Genomic DNA, 21996 nt, shown 5'->3' with positions numbered 1-21996 from the left:
CAGCACATAACACGTCTGCGACGTCTGTTCATAACATATCCCCCTTCTTCTTCTCTGGTGAAACTTCTTTGTTCCTTTCCCACCAACCTCCCTCTCTCTCACAACAACACCAACACCACCTCGTCCCTCGCCTACATAGCTGCTTCGCTTTCTTCTTGTCAACTACACTCGCTGGCAACGGTATACGGAGTCTCAGAAGCCGGTCGTGTAGACTAGTTTTCGCTCGATCACCATGCCCCACCCCCACCCTCACCCCGAAGAGCAAGGCGATGAAGAAGGCAAGGCTACAGGATCGAGGTAAGGCAAACACCACAACACAACACAACACAACACAACATTTTACCTACTGTATCGAGTCTAAAGCCCGACACCCACAGATCCACACATGCACCCAAGCAGTCCAAGCCCAAGTCCCAACTTCCCAAACCCACCAAACAGCACAACAACGACAACAACAACAACTACTACTACATCGACAACGACAACGACAACGACCCCACCAAGACAGCCACACCCAAACCATCCCCCTCCGAAGCGACGCGCGCCGCGCTCACCGCACGAAACCCCAACCCGACTACCGCGCTGGAAGTCCTAGACTCGGAACTCCACACCTTCTTCGCAGAGGGCATCCAAGCCGCCTCGCACCGAATCACAGCGCTGCGGGTGGCCGTGCTGCGCGGCGAGACAACCGTCGACCTGCGCCTGCGCGCGTCGGCCTACCCACCGCACCGAGGCCTGAAACCCGCGCGCCTGCGCCCGCGCCCGTCGATCTGGCATCTCAGCTACGTGGCGGCGACGCTGGTGCTGGTGCTGGCGAGCCCGGCGGAGCGGGGGGCGACGCTGGCGGCGCTGAAGTGGCAGTCGCAGGAGATGGGGGGGTTGCCGTCGATGGCGGAGATCTGGAAGACGGGGTCGGCGGACCTGTCGCGGCGGTTCGCGCAGGCCAAGAAGGCCGCGATCGATGGCAAGGTCGCCACGGTGACGGTGCTGGGAGTCGACCTGGTGGACGTGGAGATGCTCGATCGCGGCGAGATCAAGAACCGCGATCTGGACTATACCTCGTTCGCGCACACGTTTGTCGTGGCGGTGGGGCGCGAGGGGTTCCGTGTCTACACGGCGTGGCGCGCGCAGGGCCATCGGTTTGATCAGGTTTTGGGGAATGGTGGGTCGAGGCTGCGCTCGTGGGCGGAGTCGAGGTCCTTCCTTAGAAGCTTTGGCAGGCTCTGTCGGGCTCAGGTATGGATTCCCGAAGAAGATGAAGTGAGCTTTGCTGACGGTGCGTACAGAAGAAATGGTCGCCCGAGTTGAACAGTGCGTATCTAGAGTGTTTTGGCATCGATCTGGACTCGATCTGTGGGGAGGGACGTCCTAAGCTTCCGATTGTCCCGGTTTATCGGCCCTGGGTTAGGATCTTCGAGATCAACGACGTCAAAGTTGAACATATCCGGAAGTTTACATGGGATGGCAGCACCCCGCAGAAGTCATGAAGTGGATCTTTGCTCAAGCATGTTGGTTGGTTTTCTTGGTTACGAGGGTAGCCATACGGTGTTTATCAACAGTATCTAATCTGATCGTCCAATCCCTCGCCGCTGCACCTTCAGCTGGACAGCAGTGGGCTTGTTGAACCAATATTCTTGGGTTGCGAGGCAGGGTTCGGATGGCGAATCGAGCTCTAGATGGAAGGACCGGAGGATCTGTGGTATGACTTTGTACAACTCGCACATCGCCATCTTCAAGATGCATTAGTACCGACGTCACCGCAGTAGAATACCTTAGTGTAAAGCGAGCTTACATGTTTTCCCAAACAAGTTCTAGACCCTGCACCGAACTGCACCAGAATTAGTACACATGGTCCATTTCACCGCTTGACAGTGTTCCTCACATGCAGAATATACTGTCCTAGGCGATCAGCTCCCGGGCGCATCCAACGCTCGGGACAGAACTCGTCTGCATCCTCCCCAAACACAGATGGGTCCGATTGCACGATAGGAGCATTCGCACCAATCCGTGTGCCACCGGGAATCTTGTAGCCAGATACCATTCTTTCCTCGCTGGCTGTTTGACGGGGCAGTGTCAACGCTGTGGTCGGATGGACTCGCATGCCCTCTTTGAGACATGCGCTAAGGAATGGTAGTTTCACAGCCTCGTTGTAGGCAATATGCGAAGCCCCCAGTTCTCCCTTGGCAGTCGCCGTATCGATCTCCTCGAGCAATGTCTGATAGATCCGCCGATCTTTTACGATGTGGAACATGGTAGCCGCCATTGTAATAGCCGTAGTGTCGCTTCCACCAAAGCTGCGCATTCATTAGTGATCAATGCGCACTGGGTTCGACGGCGAGGACATACAATGCAGCCCAAGCCTCCATTTTCACATCCGTCACCTCAAAATCAAGGGACTTGCCTTTATCGTAATAAATATCGAAGATCCGCGTGAGAATATCAGAATGACTGGAACGTCCCCCTACCTTCTTCGCTTCACTCATGCGGTCTTCTACCACCATATTGGCTGCTTTTGTGAGGTGGCCAAGCGCCCCGAAGGCTTTTCGTATCCGGCCAAACATGAGCCCAACGGACATGAAGATTGGACGTATATACGAAGGCATGACACCAGAGATTGCCATGACTGGAATCAGGACGTCGGTGGCTGCTATGTAGCCCAGGTGGTCGTGTCCGTTCTGGAGGAACCCGAACATTCGACCAAAGTAAAACTCCCCGACTGCATCGTATGCATACCTGCCGTACAGCTTGAGCTTGAGGGCTACGTGACTCTAGCTTGAGAACTTACATTCGAGCCCACTGGAAGAAATCCACCGTCGCACCTTGTCGGGCGAGCTCCGCGAAGCGCTCGAGTAGAACATCGGTGCACTTATCTATGTACTTCTCTGCCTGGAGCACATTCGACATTGAGTAGGCATGGCTCACGATTCGTCGCCTGCGGGCATGCAACTGTTCGTCGGTTGCTGAGAAATGGTCTGGATATCGTGCTAGAAGGGCGTCAGCGTCATGCGATCGAATGTGCCACCTGAGACTTACCCGAAGGCGGACGGAAAGCCAAGTAGAAGTCGGTCTAGATAGTCAGACGGGTTCTGTTATCTGATATCTTGGAGGAATTAGCCAGATAAAGCCGGATGCTCACTTTTTGAGACCCCGAGTTAGCACCGTATATAGCCTTCAAGGATCGCGCGTCATTCATGATGAGCTCGTTTGGTGCTATACGAACAATAGGCCCTGGAGAATGTCAGCATCATCGTACGGGCAATCGACTGTAGTGCTCTGCTAGCATACCGTATCTGCGATGCAGCTCTTTCTGCTCAATCACTGCCTTGCCACGGGCAACATGCAGGACGACCCATAGTCGGGAAACCGAGGCCAAAGGAGGTCCGGGGAATTTGGCCAAGGGATGGAGCCACCTGGCATAGAGTATCCAACCGCCATAATAGAGTATAAGGAGTATTCCCAGATTTTCGATCGTAGCAGATGGAACCATTGTGAGTTGACCACGGTTTCGTTGGTTTTCGAAGGCGTGCCGGGGGCTAGCCTGGGTTTATATGCATATCGGCAAGCAATCATTATTTGCGATGCGGAGCAGTGCGTCTGGTCATCTGTGCGCCGGTCGACCTCAAACGGCGTCTTGCAGCAATTAGCGAGCTTTGGTTGAGGAGCTTTCATGGTTTCGACGTAACCATGCTGGGGTCAGGGATTATAGTCCGCTCTAAGAGCCACCAAGTGGAGATGTCAGCTTTGTAGCGCCAATCGTGACAGATCCGAAACAAAACGCTCTTCTGGCGAGACAGCGATCTCTCGACGGTGCTGTTACCCTTGTTACCTCTGCTTGGTCCACTCAAGCAGCCATTGGCTAGTCTTATCATCCGTGTCACTCAGGAATCTCTCTCGGTTCTGATCAGAAGGCACCAACAGGGATGTCGCAAGTCATTGCATAGTAAAACAATCTGGCTTCGTCATTGGGAAGTGGAGGACAGATGACAGATGACAGAGAAGAGAGCTCATGTGAGCTCATGTGTGGACTTCGGCGTGCCTTCATTTGCCCGCAACCGCTCAGTCGCCCCTGCCATCTGTGGATGTCTTACTGTACTGTACTACAAGTTACCTAACCGCAGGAGAGCCTTTTCGTGGCAAAAGCCTCTTTTTGGAGCAGATGATCTCGGTTATGACCATAGCAGATTGTACGGTATAAATTCAAGCTAGGTAGCCGATGATAAAGAAAAAGTTTGGAAATGAGGTGTCTAGCGTATGTGAACCATTGATAGTTAGTTCTCCGACGTCTCCGCAATGCGCATCCGCCACCGCAACCAGCCCTCCGCTTGTTATCTTATCGCAATCAATCAATCAATCAATCAATCCAGCTCTCTCCCCCTAAATCTCACCTGAATGAATGACTACGTCCCAACTCTTGACCACCCAATTCAACACCAACCTCCCAGACTCCATCCAAAATGGAACCCCCACTCCCAGCAGCCGATACCCCGGCCGACCAACCCCCGGTCCTCAACTACATCCTCTCCTTCCTCCTCGTCGGCGTCGCCTGGGGCTTCACCACCCCCTTCATCCGCCGCGCCGCCGCCGACTTCAACGCGCGCCAGGAGGCGCGAACCGGGCTGTCGCACGGCGAGCACGACCCTGCTACTGCTAATTCTATCTCCTCAAACACCTACGGCAGTGATGCACCCGAAAGCGACGACGAAACCGTGCCCCTGAACCCAATCGAACACAACCGTCCTTCACCCGACAGCAGCAACAATAGCCACGACAACGACAGCGCCAGCGAAACAGACCTCCCCCCACCCCCACCATCCCAACAACCCGTCTGGATGCGTCAGCAGTCTTCAGTGCATCATCCGCAACCACAAAAATCCTGGCTACGGACGAAAATCGTCTCCGTGTTCTGGACGGTGGTCAACCTCCTCCGGACACCGGCGTACTCGGTGCCGTTGGTGGTGAACCTGACGGGGAGTATCTGGTTCTTTCTGTTGGTGGGGAAGCATGGTATGTTCCGCCCTAGCAAACGAATGAGGGATTAGGGGATTCCGAATAATCACTGACTCCGTATTTTGGTGCATAGAACTCTCCCTCACGGTGCCGTTGGCCAATTCGAGCGCGTTCCTGTTTACGGTGTTGGGCGAGTGGTACGTGGAGCGGAAGGTGATCGCTCGGGAGACGTGGGTGGGGATGGCGTTGGTGTTGGCGGGGATTGCGATTTGTGTGGTGTCGAAATCGTAGGGTTGGCTTTGAGACTGTACTGGGTTTAGCTATCAATCTGGAATCGACATGCAAAAACAATATGTAATGTAAGGTTGTGTTGCTGGGATGTCCGGAGATGTATTAAATTACTACAGGTGTAGAAATAGGGAAGGTAAGCAAAAAGATAAGCATTGCATCATCCGTGAATCGAACACGGGCCTCATCGATGGCAACGATGAATTCTACCACTAGACCAATGATGCTGGTTCATGTTATGGGGCTCACATCTTGGCAATATATCCCACAAGACTCATGTAGAACAGACCATCAACTGTACGGTTCATCTAACGGTCAAGTGCAGGTAAGCAGGCACTAATCAATCCACATCATAGCCTAGTCTATATAAAATTCACCTCGATCAATTGACATAATCTATAATGAGTACATCATACCCCTCTACTCCTAAAGCACCAAAACACTCGACTCACCATCGAGTAAATGATACAATATCCAGCAAGCGTGCATCAACCCACAACCATTCAATATAGTTGCTTGCCCTCATAGCATCCACCCCACCACCGCGAAAGACATACCAAAAATATCATAACTTCCACACCCCGACCATACTCCTTCTCTATCATCACCCGCAGCAGTGGCAGAGCACAATCTCGAAAAGGTGCAGCCAGAATCTTGAAGAGCGATCGTGATCCACCTCCGGCCCTCGGCCTACCCCGGATTTCCTTACCCCGGATTCTCTTCCCGCCGGGCGCACTCCCACTCCACCTCCGACCCAGCCATGTCCATGTCCATATCCATGCCATATCCACTAGAACAAAGTCAGCCGCAGCAATCACTTACCTCTATCCCGACCGCAGCTCCACGCCAAACCTCCACCTCCACCTCCACCTCCCCTACTCCACCAACCCCCCAACCCCACCTCAGACCAAAACCAAAACCGAGACCTCACCACAACCCCACCCCCTCTCTTCAATCCCCATCCACAAAGAAACCAGCCCATGGACCTCACCGACCCCGCCCACAACCTAGGCACCTTCCGCACACGCCCACGCACCAGCCGCTCCGGCGACCAAGAACTGCCCTGGAAACTGATCATCCCTGGCGGCGAAGACGACGCCCACGCCCACGCCCACGAGCAGCAACAGCACAATACCTCAACCCCAACCTCAAACCCCATCCTCAAACCCCCCATCCAAGCCACCACAACCACCACCACCACTGGCTTCCACCCCGAATCCACAGAAACATGGTCCGCCCGCATAACAGGGGAAGTCCTCCGCAGCATCGGCAAGAACAGCATCCTCGTTCCGCCGCGCCCACCACTCCAGCATCAGCAGCAGCAGCAGCAGCAGCAGCAGCGCTCTAGATCCGCGCCCGCACCCGAACAGGAAACAGATTCGATATCGCCGAAATCGAAGAGGTTATCTCCGGTAGTGGGGCATGAACAAGGGCAAGGACCAGGACAAGGGCAAGGGGTAACCACCTGGCGAACTTCGACGATACCCCTCCTCACCCCCAGCCCCCACCCCCACAGTTCAAGCCCAGGCCCAGGCCTAAACCCAGGCCCAGGCCAAGGCCGGCCCCTCCTCCGCCGAGGAGGATCTACTACGGACACGAACACGAACACGGACACCATCGGGGGTGGTAGTGGTGATGGTGGAGGTGGCAGGACCCCGTCCCCGCTCCTGCTCCCGCCACCTCCGCCGTGCACGAAAGTTGATCTCCCGGCGTTACCGGGGTCGAGTGAGTCGCTGATGCCGGGGAGGGGGCTGCAGGGGCTGCAGGAGCAACAACATCCCAAGCCACCCAGCCCCTCGACGGAGGTGGCGAAGCCGGCCGAAACCCCGAGCGAGAGGGCCGGGAAGCACGAGGATGACGAGGCCGAGATCGTGATGTTTAGTACGGCGTATCCGGGGCAGCAGTGGAAGCCGGCCGGGTTTATGGAGGCGTCGGGGTGGGGGTATGATTGACTGAACCTTATCATTGATTGGGGATTGGGGATTGGGAACTCCGGGGCTGTGGATAATTTAATCTGTGGGGGGGAATTGTATTCTTGATTACGGGTGGCATTGTCGCAGCGATAGGAATCTTTTGATATGGGGGGAGAAGGGCGTTTGTTATTGGGAGGGATTATGGTGCTTTGGTGTTTTGGGTTTAGGAGGGTTTGGGGGTTTAGTGTGCCTTAGCTTGCGCAATCTAGGTCTGTCTAGTATAGGGATTATTCGCGGATGCATGCATTCAGGAGAATGAATACTGGCAACTCCTGTGAACACTTCAGGGAGCGAGCTGGTCTAGTTATCATTGTAGACGAGTAGTTCCCAAGCCAAGCATCGCACATATTCAGAGTCGGAGTCCAACTTACAAAAGGAATCCGAGAAGAGTATATAAGTGTATGTGTATGATGTACAGTACAGTGTATACCCACCCACCACCAGACCCGGAGGACTCTATCCCTCGAAGATATTACTCCCCAACTCCACCCCCATATCCTTCGCCACCCCGCGCATCTGCAGCTCGATCTCATCCTCCATCCCGCCCCCCAACCGCAAAAACTGGCGCACCTTCGTGAACCAGAAGAACAGATCCGTCCCGAACAACACCACCCGGAACACCAGATGGCCCCAGGCGCCGCGCACCCGGGCGGCCACCCCTTCCGGCCGGTCCTCGGCCAGCGCGCGCGACGCCCACGTCCCCGTGATCTTGACGCGGTTGACGGGACTCCCCAGGAACTGGTTGTTGGCCTGGACGATGCGGAGGTTCCGGCCGATGAAGATCAGCGGCCGCGGCCACTTCTCCTCATCGCCCAGGATCTGGCGGATCGCGCGGCGCGCCGATTGCTGCATCTCGTAGTGCAGGGTCCCCGGGTCCTCCGGGGACAGCGTGCGCGAGACGGAGCGGTGGGTCGAGAGGTCGCCGCCCCGGTAGGGGCGCATCAGGGTCGCAGACGCGAAGAGGTCGGTGTTCTGGACCCCCCACGAGGAGACGATCTCCGACAGAGTCGTGTTGTCGAAGGTGAGGAGCGCTTTCCAGAACCGCGCGTATTGGTGCCGGAAGGCCGGTTCCATGTGGATGTACAGGCCGTGGTCGATGAGGACCAGTTCCGGGTTGCCCGACGGGGTCCGCCGGATGAAGATGTTCCCCGGGTGCGGGTCGCAGTGGACGTACCCCCACAGGAACATCTGCGCGGAGAAGAGGTCGACCATCGTGGTCATGACCTGCTTGAGGGAGAGGCCTAGCCCGCTGTCGCTGTAGCCGCCGCGCCAGTGGGTGCGCTCGGGCTTGAGCTGTGCGCCGTTGCGATCGAGGTTGGGGTGGGGGTTAGGTTGAGCCTTGCTGGACGGCGGGTCAAGCGGCGTTCCGTGGCAGCCTGGGGTGCCTTGACGCCATCCGCCACGCCATGGTCGCGTGATGGAGTTCTTGTCCCAGAGGCGGACGCCCTCGATCCATTCAGCGGTCATCACCCGCTTCGAGCTGAGCTCGCGGTAGACCTTGGGGATGTACACTCGGTCGCGGAGACGAGGCTCGCCGGCCACCAGCCGCGCCATGTTCTCGGAGTTGTCGGCTTCATTCTCAAAGTCCGTCTCCAGGGAGAGTCGCTCGGTGACGTATGGGACCAGGCTGTAGAACGGGATATCGAAGAGCCGGCTGTAGATCCACGTCACAACCCTGCTGAAGTTAGCATGCGCTCCCAATAAACTACAAAACCGTGGAGTGAGCCGGAAACATACTTGAAAGCCCACAGATCCCATTTGATCTGCTTGCCGATCTCCCGTTTCTGAATCTTGATCGCCACCTCCCGCCCATCCGCCAGACGAGCCCAATGCACCTGCGCCACGCTGGCACTGGCCCGGGCCGTCCGCTCCATGAGGCCCCTGCCGGGCTCCCCGGTGAAGGAGACCCCGAAGACCTCCTCGACGGAGCGGCCGCCAAAGTCCTCGCGGATGACCTTCTCCACCTCCTTCCAGTCGTTCTGCGGCGCATCGTCGAACATGCGCGCGAACATCTTCTGGAACTCGGGCGGCAGGATGGCGGACTGCATGGCGATCGCCTGGCCAATCTTCAGGTACAGGCCGCCATTGTGCCGCAGGAGGTCGGACAGCCGCTCGGCGTTGCGCGTGTGCACGGCGGCGATGGAGCTGGCCAGCGGAGGGTTGGGGCGGAAGTTGATCTTGTAGTCCAGCGCCACGAGGAGACCCAGGCCGAAGGTGCGCGCCGTGCGGGTCAGGCTGGCGGCGTAGAATTGGTTGTCGACCGCGTAGATCGCCCCGGCGGTGAGGGAGAGGTAGACGAGGCGACGCAGCCATTTGCGCGTACGCGTGTAGGTCTTGGCTGGGGTTGGTTTGCCTAGGGAGGCCGGCGAGGGCGGGACGAAGGGCTGGTATCGTCCGGGGTGGACATGGCGGCGGCTGGAGAGGGCTGGGTACCGCCGCGGCGGAGCTGGGAACTGGAAGTGGTGGTGGTGGGCACGCGAGCGGACGAGAGGAGAAGATGATACAACGGGAGAGCGCAGGAGGCGCAGATAAATGGCTGATGCCATTATACCGAGATATAGAGCGGAAGAAATGGCATGGCGGGATAGAGAGAGAGTTTGAAAAAAAATCGGTTGAGGTTGAATTGAGAGAATGAGGAAAAAGAGATGGCGTTGCAGTGGCAGCTGCAAGAGAAAGAGAGGATGACGTGAGGCGGTCGAGTTAAAGCGGCGGCGGAAGGCCGGGGCGGAGTTAATCAACCGGTAGAAACGGAGATAAGCCCGATCGGGCCACAGCAGGCAAAAGGACAATATGATAAGGGTATTATTGCATGCATGCAGCAGCCAGCTTACTTAGTGAGTACATACTCATAGATAGTGTACTATACAGTTCATGACTAGAAACTATACATCTCCCCCATCACCATCATCTCTCCCCCCAATTGCCCACACACCGCGGCGTACTCGCGCATCTTGTTGGGAATAATCTCCTCCCAGAGCTGGTTCTTCTGTACCCACTCGTACTGGGCTTGACAGACGGGCTCGGAAGCCAAAGGCAGCAACCGGGGCAGGTGAACCAGCGCGGCCCGCACAAAACTCTTTTTGAAGCAGGTGCCGAACGCGGTCAGGGTCTCTCCATCCGCACAGACATCGCGGCCGCCGTCCAGCAACGGGCCGCATTGCCGCTTGATGAGCCCGGCCACCTCGTCCCCCAGGCGCATCATCGCCTCCTCCTGCTGGTCCGGGTGATCCACCCGGGCCAGGAGGCTGCGGACAGCGGGCAGGAAGGTCTGGTTGCGCGTCCAGAGGTCCCAATGCGCGACCGTCGGTCGACAGCCTTGGTCGCAGATCTCCTGTTGGAATTGCTCGAGGAGCGCGTGCGGACGACTGGTGAGGGCAACGATGGCCTTGAAGCAAGTCGTGCTGAATTTGGCAGTGACCGGGGAGAAAACAAGCACAATCCAGAGGCCAAGGGTGAGAAGCCGCATGGTTACACGGCAATAATGGGTTATATGTGATGTAAGGAGACGAGAGGTGATTAAGAAAAAGAAAAGAAGGAGTCGAGTGAGAGGAAGAGAAGGGTCGAACACTGGGAGGAGGAATAGGAGGGGGGGGGGGAAGAAGGAAAAGTGTGGAAGTGGCAGTGTTTCTCTCTCTCAGGGCCTCCCCTGGATGATCGACAAACACCCCCAGTTCCTCTTCCTTCCCTTCCCCCGCATCAATTTGACCCCCCAAATTCCATAGTCCATAATCCATCCAGCTTCAACCTCCGGCAACCCTCGGGCTTCATTCGGAGATTCCCACATCCAAATCCTCAACTCACCGGCCCTCTACCCTCCGCGCACCAAAGATAGGACTCCTCTCCCCCCACTGACCTCTCAACCCTCCTGAGAACAAAACAACGCGGACGAAAAACGGCATGCATACTCATCAATTAATGAACTGGAGCCCTAATCCCCTCACCCCCTCCTCCCAACTATCGAATCCCTCCAGCAATCGAACCTCAACTCTGCATGTGTGCAGGGGCAGACCATTGTCCAAATCCAGCCCCCCTCCCCTTCAATGTGATAGATCCAGATATCGACAGTACTCTATCGCTATCCTCTTGACAATATCTTTCTTTGCCCGCCACAACCGACAATGCCCGCGGCCGGAAGAGAAGATCACCCACCACACCCACCACACCCACACCACCACTTGGTGCAGTGCAGTGCAGTAGAGTTTCGCGGTCAGCGCGGGTACACCCGTATCAGCAGGAGGTCCGTGGGACAATCATCGCGGCTGGCATGCATGCATGCATGCATTTGTTCGTGAACGGGGGAAACTCTGATATGTATCAACCACATAAGATTCCTGCAGACGATTGGTTGCTGTGCGTGCGCATTGACACTCACCACCACCACCACCGCCGTGGTATTCCGATCATCCAGACGCAGCAAGACTATTGAACGATAGACGACGGTCCACCCCCGTTGTCCTGCAGGTAAGAAATATACCGCGTGCAGAGATGAGACTGGGAGTTCTTGCGAGCTGTCGGATCGCACTCACCTGATCGGGGCGGTACGACTGGAGGAATGCGGGGATTAGTGGAGAGGGGGGGAGCAGATTTACTGGATTGAGGAGCCCGAAGGTGCTAGGTCAGATGGGTTGGTGTCGGGACTCGGGCTTCTCTATCACCCACCCCCTCGTCGGGGACCTGAGTCAAATAACCTATAGGAGGGGGGAAGTGAGCTCAGATGAGACTGAAGAATGGAGCAATGGCTGGGACGGGGGGGCAGGCCAGTCCGTCACGGAGCTGATTAGATTGGGTTTGAAGTTTAAGGTTCCTCCCTACGGAGCAATAAGAGGCTAGCTAGCATTACAGTTGGCTGGAAGCGTGGGAGGTCCGGTTGTGAGTTCACATTGATTCATTAGAGTTATTCGCTATCCGTAAGTGTGTAAAAGTCGACCACTATGCTAATGCCGAAACCGTCCGTACCAGGTGTATAACCCCCCTTGCGTCTGATGCCCGAAACTCCTCGCTAAAACCAACCTAATCCGAAATGATAACATGGAGAGAGATAAGACATGAGAGAGATGAAACAGTTGGGGAAGAGAAGAAATCCCAAGTGGCAGTGCAAGGAAACGCCTCAAGGAGTGAGATCTAGAATGCCTGTAGTGGTGGTGATGATGATGACAAAAAGAGATGACAAATGAAAAGCCGTCGTCCCGGACAGGGTATTTGCGCTGTGTGTGAAGTCTAGAAGAGTAGAGAAAGGCTCAAAATGCGAAGTCAAAAGATCAGATGAAGGCAAAAAAAATGTCCAAGGGAGACGATGATTGGATGAAGGAAGGAAAGGAATGCCCGTCAGGCATGTCGCTGGCGTCGGCGCAGCTCGTCTCGGCTCAAAAAGCGACGAATACGCGAAACAAAGCGGCCGGCAGTGGAGTCTGCGTCAGGGTTAGCGTGGCTCACATGCACCGGGGATGACAGGTCACACTGGCGGGCGAACATACCACTGTATCGGCGGCCACTGGGCTTAGACGAAAAATGCTCCGGGGTGGACGGATAAGACATATCGGTCCAGTAGCATGTATCCGGATAGTCTGCGAGGTGGCGGGCCTTGGCCCATGGGTTCTCATCGGATTGCAATTGAAGGGCGACAACGTGAGGATACAGTGATCCCAGTGGGTAGAGAATCTCCTCGGGCGAGCGTTGTCGGTCAATGTCCAGACTCTGGCTGGTCTGTTGACTATCAGTATGGTGGTGATGGGACGATGAGGCTGGCGTGGTACTCACATAAGGCTCGTAGTTGCTCTTGTAAGTCATGATGGTTGTGAGGTGGTGAAAGATGTGATTGATGTGATGTGAGAGAGATCGGAAGGTGGTTTGTAGGATGTGTAGATGATTCGGCTGGATCGTAGTATAGAACGATGTAGAACAGCAGAGGATAGCGATCGATAGATATAGATCTCGCGATTGACGATTGACGATTGATGGAGAGTCGACGAAGAATGTGATTGCTGAAAGAGAGACACGTTCTCTGAAGAGACTTTGGAACTGGATGGAGACAAGCTCGGGAGAAACCTTGATAGTTATATAACATGCGGCCGAACAGCCGTGCCCTGGTGGAGGTCAGAGGAGATTGTCAGCCACGCCTGGCTGGTTTTAGTTGAAGGTGGGGGGAGCAGCTGCCACGCATCGACCTGACCCTGGCTAGCCTTGTTGTTTAATTGGCATTTTTTTTATTTTTTTCTTTCGTTGCTGCTTCTTTTTTTCGTTCGCTTATCCTGGCAAGAATTAGAAAATCAAAACCTTCTTTTCATTTTCCTTTGTGTCACTCCTAAAAAATTAATCAACTAACCAATCTATTGTTCACCGATGGCTTACAATTTACGAGATCCCAGCCGCGAGGATCATTGACCAGGATAATCCCAGTGGTTCCGGCCGACCAGGAGTCGATGGATCGCATCGCCGGGCCTGATTTGAATTTAGGTCAGGCATGATCTCATCATCACTTCAGCCGTCGCCAGATCGATTTAGAGCGAAAACCGGGCGGGAACCGGGCTAGTCGCAGTTGCCCTGGGCTAATTCAGGTCCGACGGGTTGGGTTGAATTTAGCACTTCTGACGGCGACCGCATTGTCCAGGCTGACTGGCGGATGCTCTCAGGAACTAGCTGGCCCTAAGCAGGATAGCTGAGAGTATCTTCATCTGTCCATTTGTGACCATCCAGTCATTGATCGGGAATGGCCGCAGGTGGGACTCCACTTGGTCAGGCACTTGGTTTCGAATCCGGATCCAGTGCGTCAGAGAGCGGGGACTGCATGCAGCACTACTGCTTAGTCGGTTTAGTCGGTTGCTGCATCGACTGCACACCTGAAGCAACTTAGCAAAGCTGCTAGCAGCCTTTGGCTTCGCTCGCAGGCTAGCCTTCGTTAGCCGGCGAGGGCTGATCGACCGCCAGCATGGCCGAGAGGCCGGTGGACGGTGTGTCCGATGGACGGCGATCAAGCCTGTCGCCTGCTTCCCCTTGCATGGAGAAAGCCGGTCAGGTCGGACTATCGTCCACGTTGTGCCGTTCCTGGGGAGTTGCATATGTATGGTGACGCGCTTGTACACACCCTTTTCTTTTTTTACTTGAGTACTCGGTTGAAGAACAAGGAGAAGTTGGTCAAAATGGCCACCAGAGTGGGAAGAGGAGGGTTGTGTCACGATTGCGTCGGAGGGCCACAGGAGACATTGGTGCGGGGAATGGAGACTGAGTGAGTCGCAGCGGAGCTGTCACAGATCGGTGGGTGACTATTGATTCCTGCCTGGGAGCCTGTTTTCTCAGGAGGCGGGTGGGAGGCCAGGCTGCTGACTACTACGAGTAACTTAGGTAACTTACGCACTCCTTTCCCTTCGCCCCCCTCCCCCCAAAATCCTCTCCACTCCTCCATCTCCATCGCTATTCTTCACCATTCTTCTCTTAGGTCCTCAGCTAGCTCTTAATACTCATCGTAATATTAATCTATTTCGTCTCCTATGATCCTATCAAAGGTTGGGATAAGCGAATTGCCGCTAATGTCCGTGTTTTTCAAATCCTGGTGTCTCTAGCGCCATGGAGGTGTCCAGGTTCTCGGGTCTGGATAATGGATAGATGTGCTGACTGGTAAGCATTAAGCAGACTATTGGAGGGCTTAGCAAATTATAACCTACTGAATAATTATCGCGACAAGGATGCAGCGAGGAGCGAGGACGCGAGACCTTGCTCAGTACATCCATCTTCCTTGTCGACCATCTGCATGCCTGGCCGCCTCAGGCCTATAAAATAGGGCTGCACAGCCACGCTACTACGGCCCCGCCGGCACCGAACAACTGCGGACTGCGAACAGATCTGTGGCGGTCTGGCGGAGAAGCCCGTGGCTTGACCCTGTCCGTCTCCGCTTAGGGCGTCAATAGTCGGGATAGCTTCACACCCTGAGTCGACCGTCGGCTCTCCACACTCCCCTGTCATGCGGCCCCTCGCCGTGAGCTTGGGCTTGTTGCACTGATGCTCGGCCTAGTTTCTTTCCCCTTCGGGATGGCCATCGGGCTGGCCGCCATCCCCCCTTGTCCCGAGGGGAGGGCCCGAGAAGTATAAGGAGCAGACTCCCTCGTGCCGAATCTCCTTCCCAATCATCCATCGTGCGACTTTAATTCATTCGCACCTGTCAGCCAGCACATGTCTATGTCCCATGGCGCTAAGTCCAATTCCCTCCGAACACGATTATCAGCGAAGCTCTCCTTCAATGGACTGGTTCGATCAGTCGCCCATCGCTTCCCCCGGCTGTTTCCCCGCAAGTAAGAAAGCCTTTACTTTCAATCTGCTATGACCTTCCTGGGCACGTCTAAAGATTGAGGCCCCTGGGCCAAACAGAATCTCTCTGGCTGGACACAACTGAACTTCAATCCGGTTCTAGACCTGTGAATATGTCCCCAGCAGGCGGCGGGCCATCCACGCCCGCGTCGTCTTCATCCTCCTCGATTAAATACTCGTCCGCTGCTACCGAACCGCCTGCATCTGTTGCTGCTGCAAGACAGCAACAGCATCCGCAACATTCTTCCTGGTCGATCCCGCCGGACACGGCCGCCAATCCATCAGCAGATCCGTCGTCGACTCCGATCGACCTGCTGGACACATGGTATCCGCAGTATCTACGCTGCACGCAGTATTTCCTCGAGCAAGGCCAGTTCTCACCCGCGGTCCTATCGCTGGCCGCGTTTCTGAACATCCGTCTACCGTGCCAGCGGGGCGAGCGGCAAGAAAGCTCCTCCTTCTCGTCCTCGGACGCAGGGGGGCCAGCAGCAGCAGCAGCAGCAGCAGCAGCGCATGTGCAGCTGCGGCGGTACGTCCGGCGACTCGTGGTGACGGCGCACGACAGCCCCGAGGTGCTGCAGGCCTTCTTCGGGGCGGAGTGGGCGGGCGGGGTGGGCTGTGTGGTGCAGCAGGAGCGGCAGACGTACCTGTTTACGGCGAAGAGCAGCGGGTGGGCGGCGACCAAAGCGGCGTACGACCTGTTGCCGGACGAGCAGACGCCCTTCCTGCGTCCGCTGCGGGCGCCGGCGGAGGAGGAGTTGCGGCTGGCGGAATCGCGGTGGAGTGACTGGCTGGCGATGGAGGACTGGATGGTGGGGCCTCGGAGTCCGTGGAGGGATTCATGATGTCTACGACTTTTCTTTTCTGGCGCTACGTTTCCTATGTTCGTCTCGATTTTCATTTGTCAGATTGGCACTGCAGCCGCATATGATTACTGCAATCGCAAAAATGATAGAAGGATCATCATATAGATCTATCTCTTCCCGGTGTGTAGTATTCCTGACCGCGGACCAAGCCTTCGAATTCCTGTATCCGGGTTAGCAGACTGATAACCTTACCCTGGCTCGAGTACGCATGTAAGACACTCCAAGTAATATGAGGATCAATTAAGATGGGCCACTAACTATCGGGTATAGCAAGTTAGTGTAAATTGCAGATACCAGATAGAGCGTCAAATTCCAAATCGCGTCGTGGACCCCGTCCAACTAGACCAGACTAGACGACAAACTAAATAAACTACAATACCGCCCTGGGCATTGGGCAGGCCTGCCATGGGGGCGGAAAATTAAAACCGAGATCCAAAAAAAAAAAAAAAGCATGCGACCCAGCACATTGGACCTGTCAATCCCTCGACCATCGGCGCTAAGACAATTGCATTGAGACACCAAGCCCCAAAGCTGAAAGCTGAATTCTTAGTGGTGAATTGTGTAATGGTGAATGGTGCGGTGAAGGGGGAGGGGGGCAGGAGAAAAAAGGGGAAATCCCCCCACATGGGGTCAGGGATCTTGTTCCGTGTCAACTTTTCTCTATGGTAGTCTACTGGCGGTCAGCCAGCCAGCCACATGTGCATGGAACAATTCATGGAAGATTCTTTTCCATGCCCCTGCCCTGCACGGCTAATGCATGAGGAGAGGTCGGGGGTGGACAAAGATAGGTGACCTATCACTAGCCTTAGTCGTGTTTGAGAGATTGCGTTTCCTTTCCATTTGTGTTTCCGTTTCCGTTTCCAATCCCCAAGTCTCACACTAGTTTTAGGCCTGTCTGGCTGGCTTGCACCGCCCATCTTCATCTTCTTGGCTTGGTCGGGGAATCCGAGCTTTAATTCAGGCACCGGCTGAACAGCGAATCTGGGGGGGTTTCCTTCCATCACTAAATTCGTTTCAGACTTTCAGTCAATAGTCAATGTTTAGTGCCCAGGAATCTTAATTAAACCTACCCGCAAAGGCAGCCCGACACTCCAGCTGTCAGGCTGTAGGCTGTCACCACTCACCACTCACCAGCGTCAGCATGACAAATACTCTATCCTTAGTTAACTAGGGCGTTATCTTGGGGGACTTATCTTGCTTGGGTAACTCACCTCTACTAACTAATCTATACAGAGTAAGTCAACTGCACTAATCCTTAGTGCAGATGGCGATCGCCCGGGGCCCCCAACGTGACTCACACACCTTTTGGGATCATGGATGTAAATTAACTGAACCTTTCCTCTGCCTTGACCTGTCATATTTGAAATTCCAGCCGATCATCGCAAGCCAAGCATCGACGGACAAGAACTCGGATATTTTTGCTTGCTTTTTTGACTTTGACCTTGTTGTCAACTGTACCCCAAGGTAAATCCTCCGATTTACCGTCCGTCCGTCCGTCCGTCCGTCCGTCAACAACCGACCTAAGCGACCTGAATAAATCATTCCGAGACGTCAGAAGATAGATCCAGATCTTAGAAACGAGGAAAAGTCAACCGAGTTGTACAGTCCAGCAACACAAGCGGAAAAAAAGGAAAAAAAAAAGCAACTCCTGTCCAACAACCCCGTATTCAACCAAGTGGTTGGCAACGTACTGTACAACCCGCCTCCAAATCCCAACACGATGGATCAAGATCCCAATTCGGATGCCGTGACGATTCACGAGCACCCTCCGTCAACCTGGTCCTCATCGTCTGGGATACTCCCCCGCCTCCAATCCCAGCTCCCCTACTCCATCCCCCTCCTGCGTCGGATCCAGCACCACCTCGCCTATCCCACCTCCACCGCCACCGTCTTGGCTACGTTTCCTGCAGTACACCAGCATGAGACGCCGCTCTCCACCGGCGCATCACCAGCCGCACCATCCGAGGAAGAGGAAGAAGAACCCTGGCTAACAGCCTACATCGACCTGCACGCCGGCCGCGAGACCCAAGTGGTGATCTACAGCAGCGCGGAAGCGGACTCCTCAGTCGACGTCGACGTCTCTCTATCCAGCAGCGTCCACGCCCCCGGGCCAAAGAGCACCGGCCCCGGCCCCGGGACCGGTTCCCAGCGCTCCCGCTCCCTCTCCCTCTTGTCTTCCAAACACACCCAGACAATCCGGCGCCAACTCCTCGCCCTATTCCAACATATCAAAACCCACCTGCTCCCGGCGTACACCGCCCATCTCGCGGCCGCGGGACCCGTGACAGCAACAGCAACCAAAACAGATCACCAGCTGCCCCCACCCCCGCCGCAGGCCTTTCTAATCGGGAATCTGCACACGGGGCTGCTGGCGGTGCTTCTTGCGGGGCCGACCCCGACCCCGACGGAAACCGATGAGCATGCGCTGGCAGCAGTGTATACTTCCGGCGTGGGATCGGCGTCGTTCGTCCCGGGGCTGAAGGTGCATCGCTACGACCACGCGCCGTACGTCAAGTATCTGTTTGGGAGGGAGGAGGTGGTTTGTCCCCGGGATGGTGGTGGTGGTAGTGCTGCCACGGGTCAGGATGGCTTCCGCTTCCACACCCGCGACGGCCGGCAGGGCGTGCAACCCCAGCATTTCGGCCTCGTGCGGAGCCGCACGGTGATTCCGCGGTCGGATGCGACCTTGGCCATGTTGCCCGGGGCGGCGATTTATGCGCCGACGGCCGGAGCGGGTGATGGAGGGACAGAGAATCCCGTGGCGTGGGCGTTTCTCGGGCCCGACGGGTCGCTGGCGACGTTGCATGTTGAGGCGGAGTATCGCGGGCAGGGGCTGGCGGGGAGGGTGGCGCGCGAGGCGATGAGGCGGGGGATGGTGGAGGATGGGCGGTGGTGGAACGGGAACGCGGAGGACAACCCAGCTGGGGATGGGATGCTGGTGCATACGAACGTGGCAATGGGGAACGGGGCGAGTCGGCGGGTGATGGAGAAGTTGGGGGGGAGGCTTGGCTGGACGGTTACGTGGACAGTCGTGGAGGTGCTACAGTAGGTACTAGGTTATAAGTATATAGAATTATGTATAAGGCGGGCATGTATAGAGCCGGGCCGCTTCATATTATACCGTTACCAAACTACCTACGATATCATACCTAAGTGACTCCCGGCCGTCTCTCGCCGCTGCCAGGCCATCTCGTCCTCCTGGCGAGTACTTTCAAGTTGACTGGTTCACATGCTCTTCGCGAAGACCAGCACATTCATCCTTCCGCCGGTTGAGGTTGGAGATGGAAAGATCGGGTACGCAATAGTCAGCCCGGTCATGACAGCCTGGAGCCTTGCGCAGCTTGCTGTAAATAACAACACAAATCCGTGCTGTCCTCCTTCGACTTCGCAATACTACCTCCAGCAGGTTCTCCGACCAAGCACCGGTGATGTCTGTCCGTTTGGACCGTGAAACGAGAATTGGTCCAGTAACCGCGGAATGAATTGCTTTCCGACATGAGTAAGGCCACTCTTCATCAAGTGCTTGAGGACTTCCCCCTCGCGGCTATCTGATGAATGCTCTGGCAGTCAGCATCTTGAGCGATACATAGCGCTGGCGTGGCCGATCCCGCGCGAGCCAAATTGTTGAATAGCCACCATACCCAAGCTTGTGGACGACAGTATAGCGGCCACTAAGTTACCAAAGGTGTCTCCGATGAGAGTTGAGTGGTAACCCGCCAGGCACATATTCCTCAAGATACTCAACATCTACCTCAGGGTGGTATAGATCTTCCATTGGCGCGTTGGCCATGGTATGGAAGCGTCGAGGTGGGTGCGGTGACGGAGAGGCTCTGTGGTGACGGCTGGTGGTCTTCGGTGTGAATGGCAAACGGTACAGGCAAAAAGGTCTTTGTTTTGTCGACGAAGTACCACTGGCTGGGCACATGGGCGAGGAAGTCCCCAGCTGGGGTTCATCATTTTTATCAACATGTCCTTGCAGAGGTCATCGAACAACGCGCTATTACTGCCAATGCTGAGAGGAGGTGTGGGGCCGCGGTCGTCGCTGGAAGATGGCCTAGTACGAGAGATGTATTATTGCTAAATCACGCCTAGAGTGCCTCAGTCAGACGGCTTAAATCGCTATGCTCCCTTGGTTACCTTGGCATACAGATATATCATCTCCCTTGGGGGTGGTACCTTTCCGTTCCTCCTGTGGGGGAATCCTGCTTCCAACCATGCACCTAGGGTTATACCGATACATCGAATACTCCTGACCGCTGACCGCCGTATCCATACTGGCGAAGTACAATGTCCTGCTGCTAGCAGTGCAGGAAGGGATACATAGAAGCAGCAGTCACATATACATAACAATGGTCTCATACTAGGGTCAGCGGGTGGGCCGTACTAGTCGTAGCGGTGGAAGATTGTTTTTGACGACTCTGAGGGTCGAGGCCACATGACGTCATTTTATTGAATAGAAAGCGCGTTTTATAGAGAAAAAATGTAGTCAATCGATACATGCTGTTACCCGGACACTTCTGACTAGCTAATCCCCCCAGAGGGAAGATGCTATAGGCTATCGCGAAGCTGCGTGCGGCCATATGAATCGGGATGGTCTCGTAGATCGTAGTTAGGGTCTGCCACGGTTTTCCTGGGTTCATGCACCTCGGAGTAACTCCTCAGCTAGTGAGTGCACTCCATTTATATGCTGCACTACTCCTTAATTCTCCTCTACCTACGGCAATTCTAACAACTATTAGGACCTGCACTCAGTCAGTCGGCGGCAGCCAGGAAACCGGGCAGGGTGAGCCCAACTGATCAAATGCAGGTGTGGAAGACAGGGACTCGAGATAGTCGGCTGTGTAGTCAAATGGAGTACAAGGTAGTATATAAACAACCAAAGATTATCCTCTAAAAAAAACAGCAACAGGCTAAACCAAACAACCTCCTTTCCCCAACACCAACACCAACACCAACAGCCCACAACCCACAACCGGATTATACACAAAAACAATCCGAAGATCAATCAAAAACCTCATCCCCACCCACCGTCTGGATACTCGCAACCATCACCGCCCCATCCGCCGTCACAATCTTCCTCTCCCTCGCCCTCGCGCTATCCCCACCTGCATGACCGAAATCTTCTCCCCCCTCCTCCCACTCCTCCTCCTCCCATCGCCTCCTGCTCCACGGAACATTAATCAACTCCCGCTCCATCCTCGCAGGCAACTCCGCTCGCTGCCGATAGAACCCCGTATCCGATAACTCGGCCGTTTTCGCTGTTGTCCTTCCCCTTCCCCTTCCCGTTCCGCTGTCCACTTCCGCTTCCGTGCGTGGAATCCGAGTACTCCTAGTGGTAGCAGTAGCAGTAGCGGTAGCGCCATCCCTCGAAGGTTCCGTATCCCTTGCCCTTGCCCCCCTCATCTGCACCGTAGGCTTAACGTTAACATTCACATTGATATGACCCCGCATCCGAGCCGGCGCAGGCAGAGGTTTCTTGGTGGGCGTTGTCTCCGGCGAGACGAGCGGGCTGACGCTTTCGGGGTCGCTGTTGCTGTTGTTGTTGTTGCTGAACGAGCGCATTGCGAGGTGGCGGTCTCGGTCGTTGAGCGGGGAGATTTGGATTTGAGCTTGGGGGGAGGGGG

At 55.5% G+C, this 21996-nt stretch overlaps 11 protein-coding genes and 1 non-coding gene across 12 annotated transcripts; 6 read left to right on the top strand and 6 right to left on the bottom strand.

Annotated features, from left to right (window-relative positions):
• Positions 1-846: 846 nt before the first annotated feature.
• Positions 847-1487, top strand: BO72DRAFT_385599 (uncharacterized protein; the record flags this gene model as incomplete). Its single annotated transcript, XM_040941590.1, has 2 exons — positions 847-1236; positions 1287-1487. Coding segments are annotated over 2 exons (591 nt in total), but the record flags the coding sequence as incomplete, so codon positions are not given.
• Positions 1474-3578, bottom strand: BO72DRAFT_488424 (cytochrome P450). Its single transcript, XM_040948043.1, has 8 exons — positions 3286-3578; positions 3137-3228; positions 3034-3067; positions 2786-2984; positions 2347-2733; positions 1883-2294; positions 1793-1828; positions 1474-1730 (listed from the first exon to the last, which is right to left on the bottom strand). The coding sequence occupies exons 1-8, from the start codon at positions 3485-3487 to the stop codon at positions 1563-1565; spliced, it is 1530 nt and encodes a 509-aa protein (XP_040798082.1). The 5' UTR covers positions 3488-3578; the 3' UTR covers positions 1474-1562.
• Positions 3579-4311: 733 nt separating this feature from the next.
• Positions 4312-5322, top strand: BO72DRAFT_530410 (uncharacterized protein). Its single transcript, XM_040950295.1, has 2 exons — positions 4312-5004; positions 5081-5322. Exons 1-2 carry the CDS (start codon positions 4455-4457, stop codon positions 5236-5238), a joined length of 708 nt encoding a protein of 235 aa, XP_040798081.1. The 5' UTR covers positions 4312-4454; the 3' UTR covers positions 5239-5322.
• A 69-nt stretch (positions 5323-5391) lies between these two features.
• On the bottom strand, positions 5392-5462 carry BO72DRAFT_t223. Its single transcript has one exon. It is a non-coding gene; the product is annotated as a tRNA-Gly (tRNA).
• A 753-nt stretch (positions 5463-6215) lies between these two features.
• Positions 6216-7187, top strand: BO72DRAFT_530409 (uncharacterized protein; the record flags this gene model as incomplete). The annotated part of the gene is made up of 1 exon (XM_040950294.1): positions 6216-7187. One exon carries the CDS (start codon positions 6216-6218, stop codon positions 7185-7187), a length of 972 nt encoding a protein of 323 aa, XP_040798080.1.
• Positions 7188-7482: 295 nt separating this feature from the next.
• Positions 7483-9864, bottom strand: BO72DRAFT_410913 (ABC1 kinase family protein). Its single transcript, XM_040942451.1, has 2 exons — positions 8946-9864; positions 7483-8883 (listed from the first exon to the last, which is right to left on the bottom strand). Exons 1-2 carry the CDS (start codon positions 9752-9754, stop codon positions 7665-7667), a joined length of 2028 nt encoding a protein of 675 aa, XP_040798079.1. The 5' UTR covers positions 9755-9864; the 3' UTR covers positions 7483-7664.
• A 207-nt stretch (positions 9865-10071) lies between these two features.
• On the bottom strand, positions 10072-10801 carry BO72DRAFT_450974 (uncharacterized protein). The gene has a single exon (XM_040945380.1). The coding sequence runs from the start codon at positions 10672-10674 to the stop codon at positions 10084-10086; it is 591 nt and encodes a 196-aa protein (XP_040798078.1). The 5' UTR covers positions 10675-10801; the 3' UTR covers positions 10072-10083.
• A 217-nt stretch (positions 10802-11018) lies between these two features.
• Positions 11019-11617, top strand: BO72DRAFT_214602 (uncharacterized protein). The gene has a single exon (XM_040939708.1). The coding sequence runs from the start codon at positions 11106-11108 to the stop codon at positions 11403-11405; it is 300 nt and encodes a 99-aa protein (XP_040798077.1). The 5' UTR covers positions 11019-11105; the 3' UTR covers positions 11406-11617.
• A 454-nt stretch (positions 11618-12071) lies between these two features.
• BO72DRAFT_410907 (uncharacterized protein) lies at positions 12072-13451 on the bottom strand. Its single transcript, XM_040942450.1, has 3 exons — positions 12966-13451; positions 12683-12911; positions 12072-12616 (listed from the first exon to the last, which is right to left on the bottom strand). Exons 1-3 carry the CDS (start codon positions 12993-12995, stop codon positions 12534-12536), a joined length of 342 nt encoding a protein of 113 aa, XP_040798076.1. The 5' UTR covers positions 12996-13451; the 3' UTR covers positions 12072-12533.
• Positions 13452-15612: 2161 nt separating this feature from the next.
• On the top strand, positions 15613-16478 carry BO72DRAFT_450972 (uncharacterized protein). The gene has a single exon (XM_040945379.1). The coding sequence runs from the start codon at positions 15620-15622 to the stop codon at positions 16349-16351; it is 732 nt and encodes a 243-aa protein (XP_040798075.1). The 5' UTR covers positions 15613-15619; the 3' UTR covers positions 16352-16478.
• Positions 16479-18092: 1614 nt separating this feature from the next.
• BO72DRAFT_435805 (uncharacterized protein) lies at positions 18093-19421 on the top strand (the record flags this gene model as incomplete). The annotated part of the gene is made up of 3 exons (XM_040943298.1): positions 18093-18281; positions 18339-18443; positions 18522-19421. The coding sequence occupies 3 exons, from the start codon at positions 18093-18095 to the stop codon at positions 19419-19421; spliced, it is 1194 nt and encodes a 397-aa protein (XP_040798074.1).
• Positions 19422-20920: 1499 nt separating this feature from the next.
• BO72DRAFT_488418 (uncharacterized protein) lies at positions 20921-21934 on the bottom strand (the record flags this gene model as incomplete). The annotated part of the gene is made up of 2 exons (XM_040948042.1): positions 20921-21034; positions 21401-21934. 2 exons carry the CDS (start codon positions 21932-21934, stop codon positions 20921-20923), a joined length of 648 nt encoding a protein of 215 aa, XP_040798073.1.
• Positions 21935-21996: the final 62 nt, after the last annotated feature.

This window comes from Aspergillus fijiensis, assembly GCF_003184825.1.
Source record: "Aspergillus fijiensis CBS 313.89 unplaced genomic scaffold BO72scaffold_52, whole genome shotgun sequence".
Lineage (NCBI taxonomy): Eukaryota > Fungi > Ascomycota > Eurotiomycetes > Eurotiales > Aspergillaceae > Aspergillus > Aspergillus fijiensis.
Note: the sequence above shows the minus strand (reverse complement) of the source record. Positions and strands in the feature narration are given on the sequence as shown.

Excerpts from the sequence above, each read along its gene's own strand:
- BO72DRAFT_488424 (XM_040948043.1), bottom strand. The coding sequence starts at position 3,487 with ATGGTTCCATCTGCTACGATCGAAAATCTGGGAATACTCCTTATACTC. Across the intron at positions 3,229-3,285 it reads AGAGCTGCATCGCAGATACG|GGCCTATTGTTCGTATAGCA; the intron begins GTATGCTAGCAG and ends GACATTCTCCAG. Across the intron at positions 1,731-1,792 it reads GAACTTGTTTGGGAAAACAT|ATGGCGATGTGCGAGTTGTA; the intron begins GTAAGCTCGCTT and ends TGCATCTTGAAG.
- BO72DRAFT_530410 (XM_040950295.1), top strand. The coding sequence starts at position 4,455 with ATGGAACCCCCACTCCCAGCAGCCGATACCCCGGCCGACCAACCCCCG. Across the intron at positions 5,005-5,080 it reads TCTGTTGGTGGGGAAGCATG|AACTCTCCCTCACGGTGCCG; the intron begins GTATGTTCCGCC and ends TTTGGTGCATAG.
- BO72DRAFT_410913 (XM_040942451.1), bottom strand. The coding sequence starts at position 9,754 with ATGGCATCAGCCATTTATCTGCGCCTCCTGCGCTCTCCCGTTGTATCA. Across the intron at positions 8,884-8,945 it reads TGGGATCTGTGGGCTTTCAA|GGTTGTGACGTGGATCTACA; the intron begins GTATGTTTCCGG and ends TAACTTCAGCAG.
- BO72DRAFT_450974 (XM_040945380.1), bottom strand. The coding sequence starts at position 10,674 with ATGCGGCTTCTCACCCTTGGCCTCTGGATTGTGCTTGTTTTCTCCCCG.
- BO72DRAFT_214602 (XM_040939708.1), top strand. The coding sequence starts at position 11,106 with ATGCATACTCATCAATTAATGAACTGGAGCCCTAATCCCCTCACCCCC.
- BO72DRAFT_410907 (XM_040942450.1), bottom strand. The coding sequence starts at position 12,995 with ATGACTTACAAGAGCAACTACGAGCCTTAT. Across the intron at positions 12,912-12,965 it reads AGAGCAACTACGAGCCTTAT|ACCAGCCAGAGTCTGGACAT; the intron begins GTGAGTACCACG and ends GATAGTCAACAG. Across the intron at positions 12,617-12,682 it reads CAGTGGCCGCCGATACAGTG|ACTCCACTGCCGGCCGCTTT; the intron begins GTATGTTCGCCC and ends ACCCTGACGCAG.
- BO72DRAFT_450972 (XM_040945379.1), top strand. The coding sequence starts at position 15,620 with ATGTCCCCAGCAGGCGGCGGGCCATCCACGCCCGCGTCGTCTTCATCC.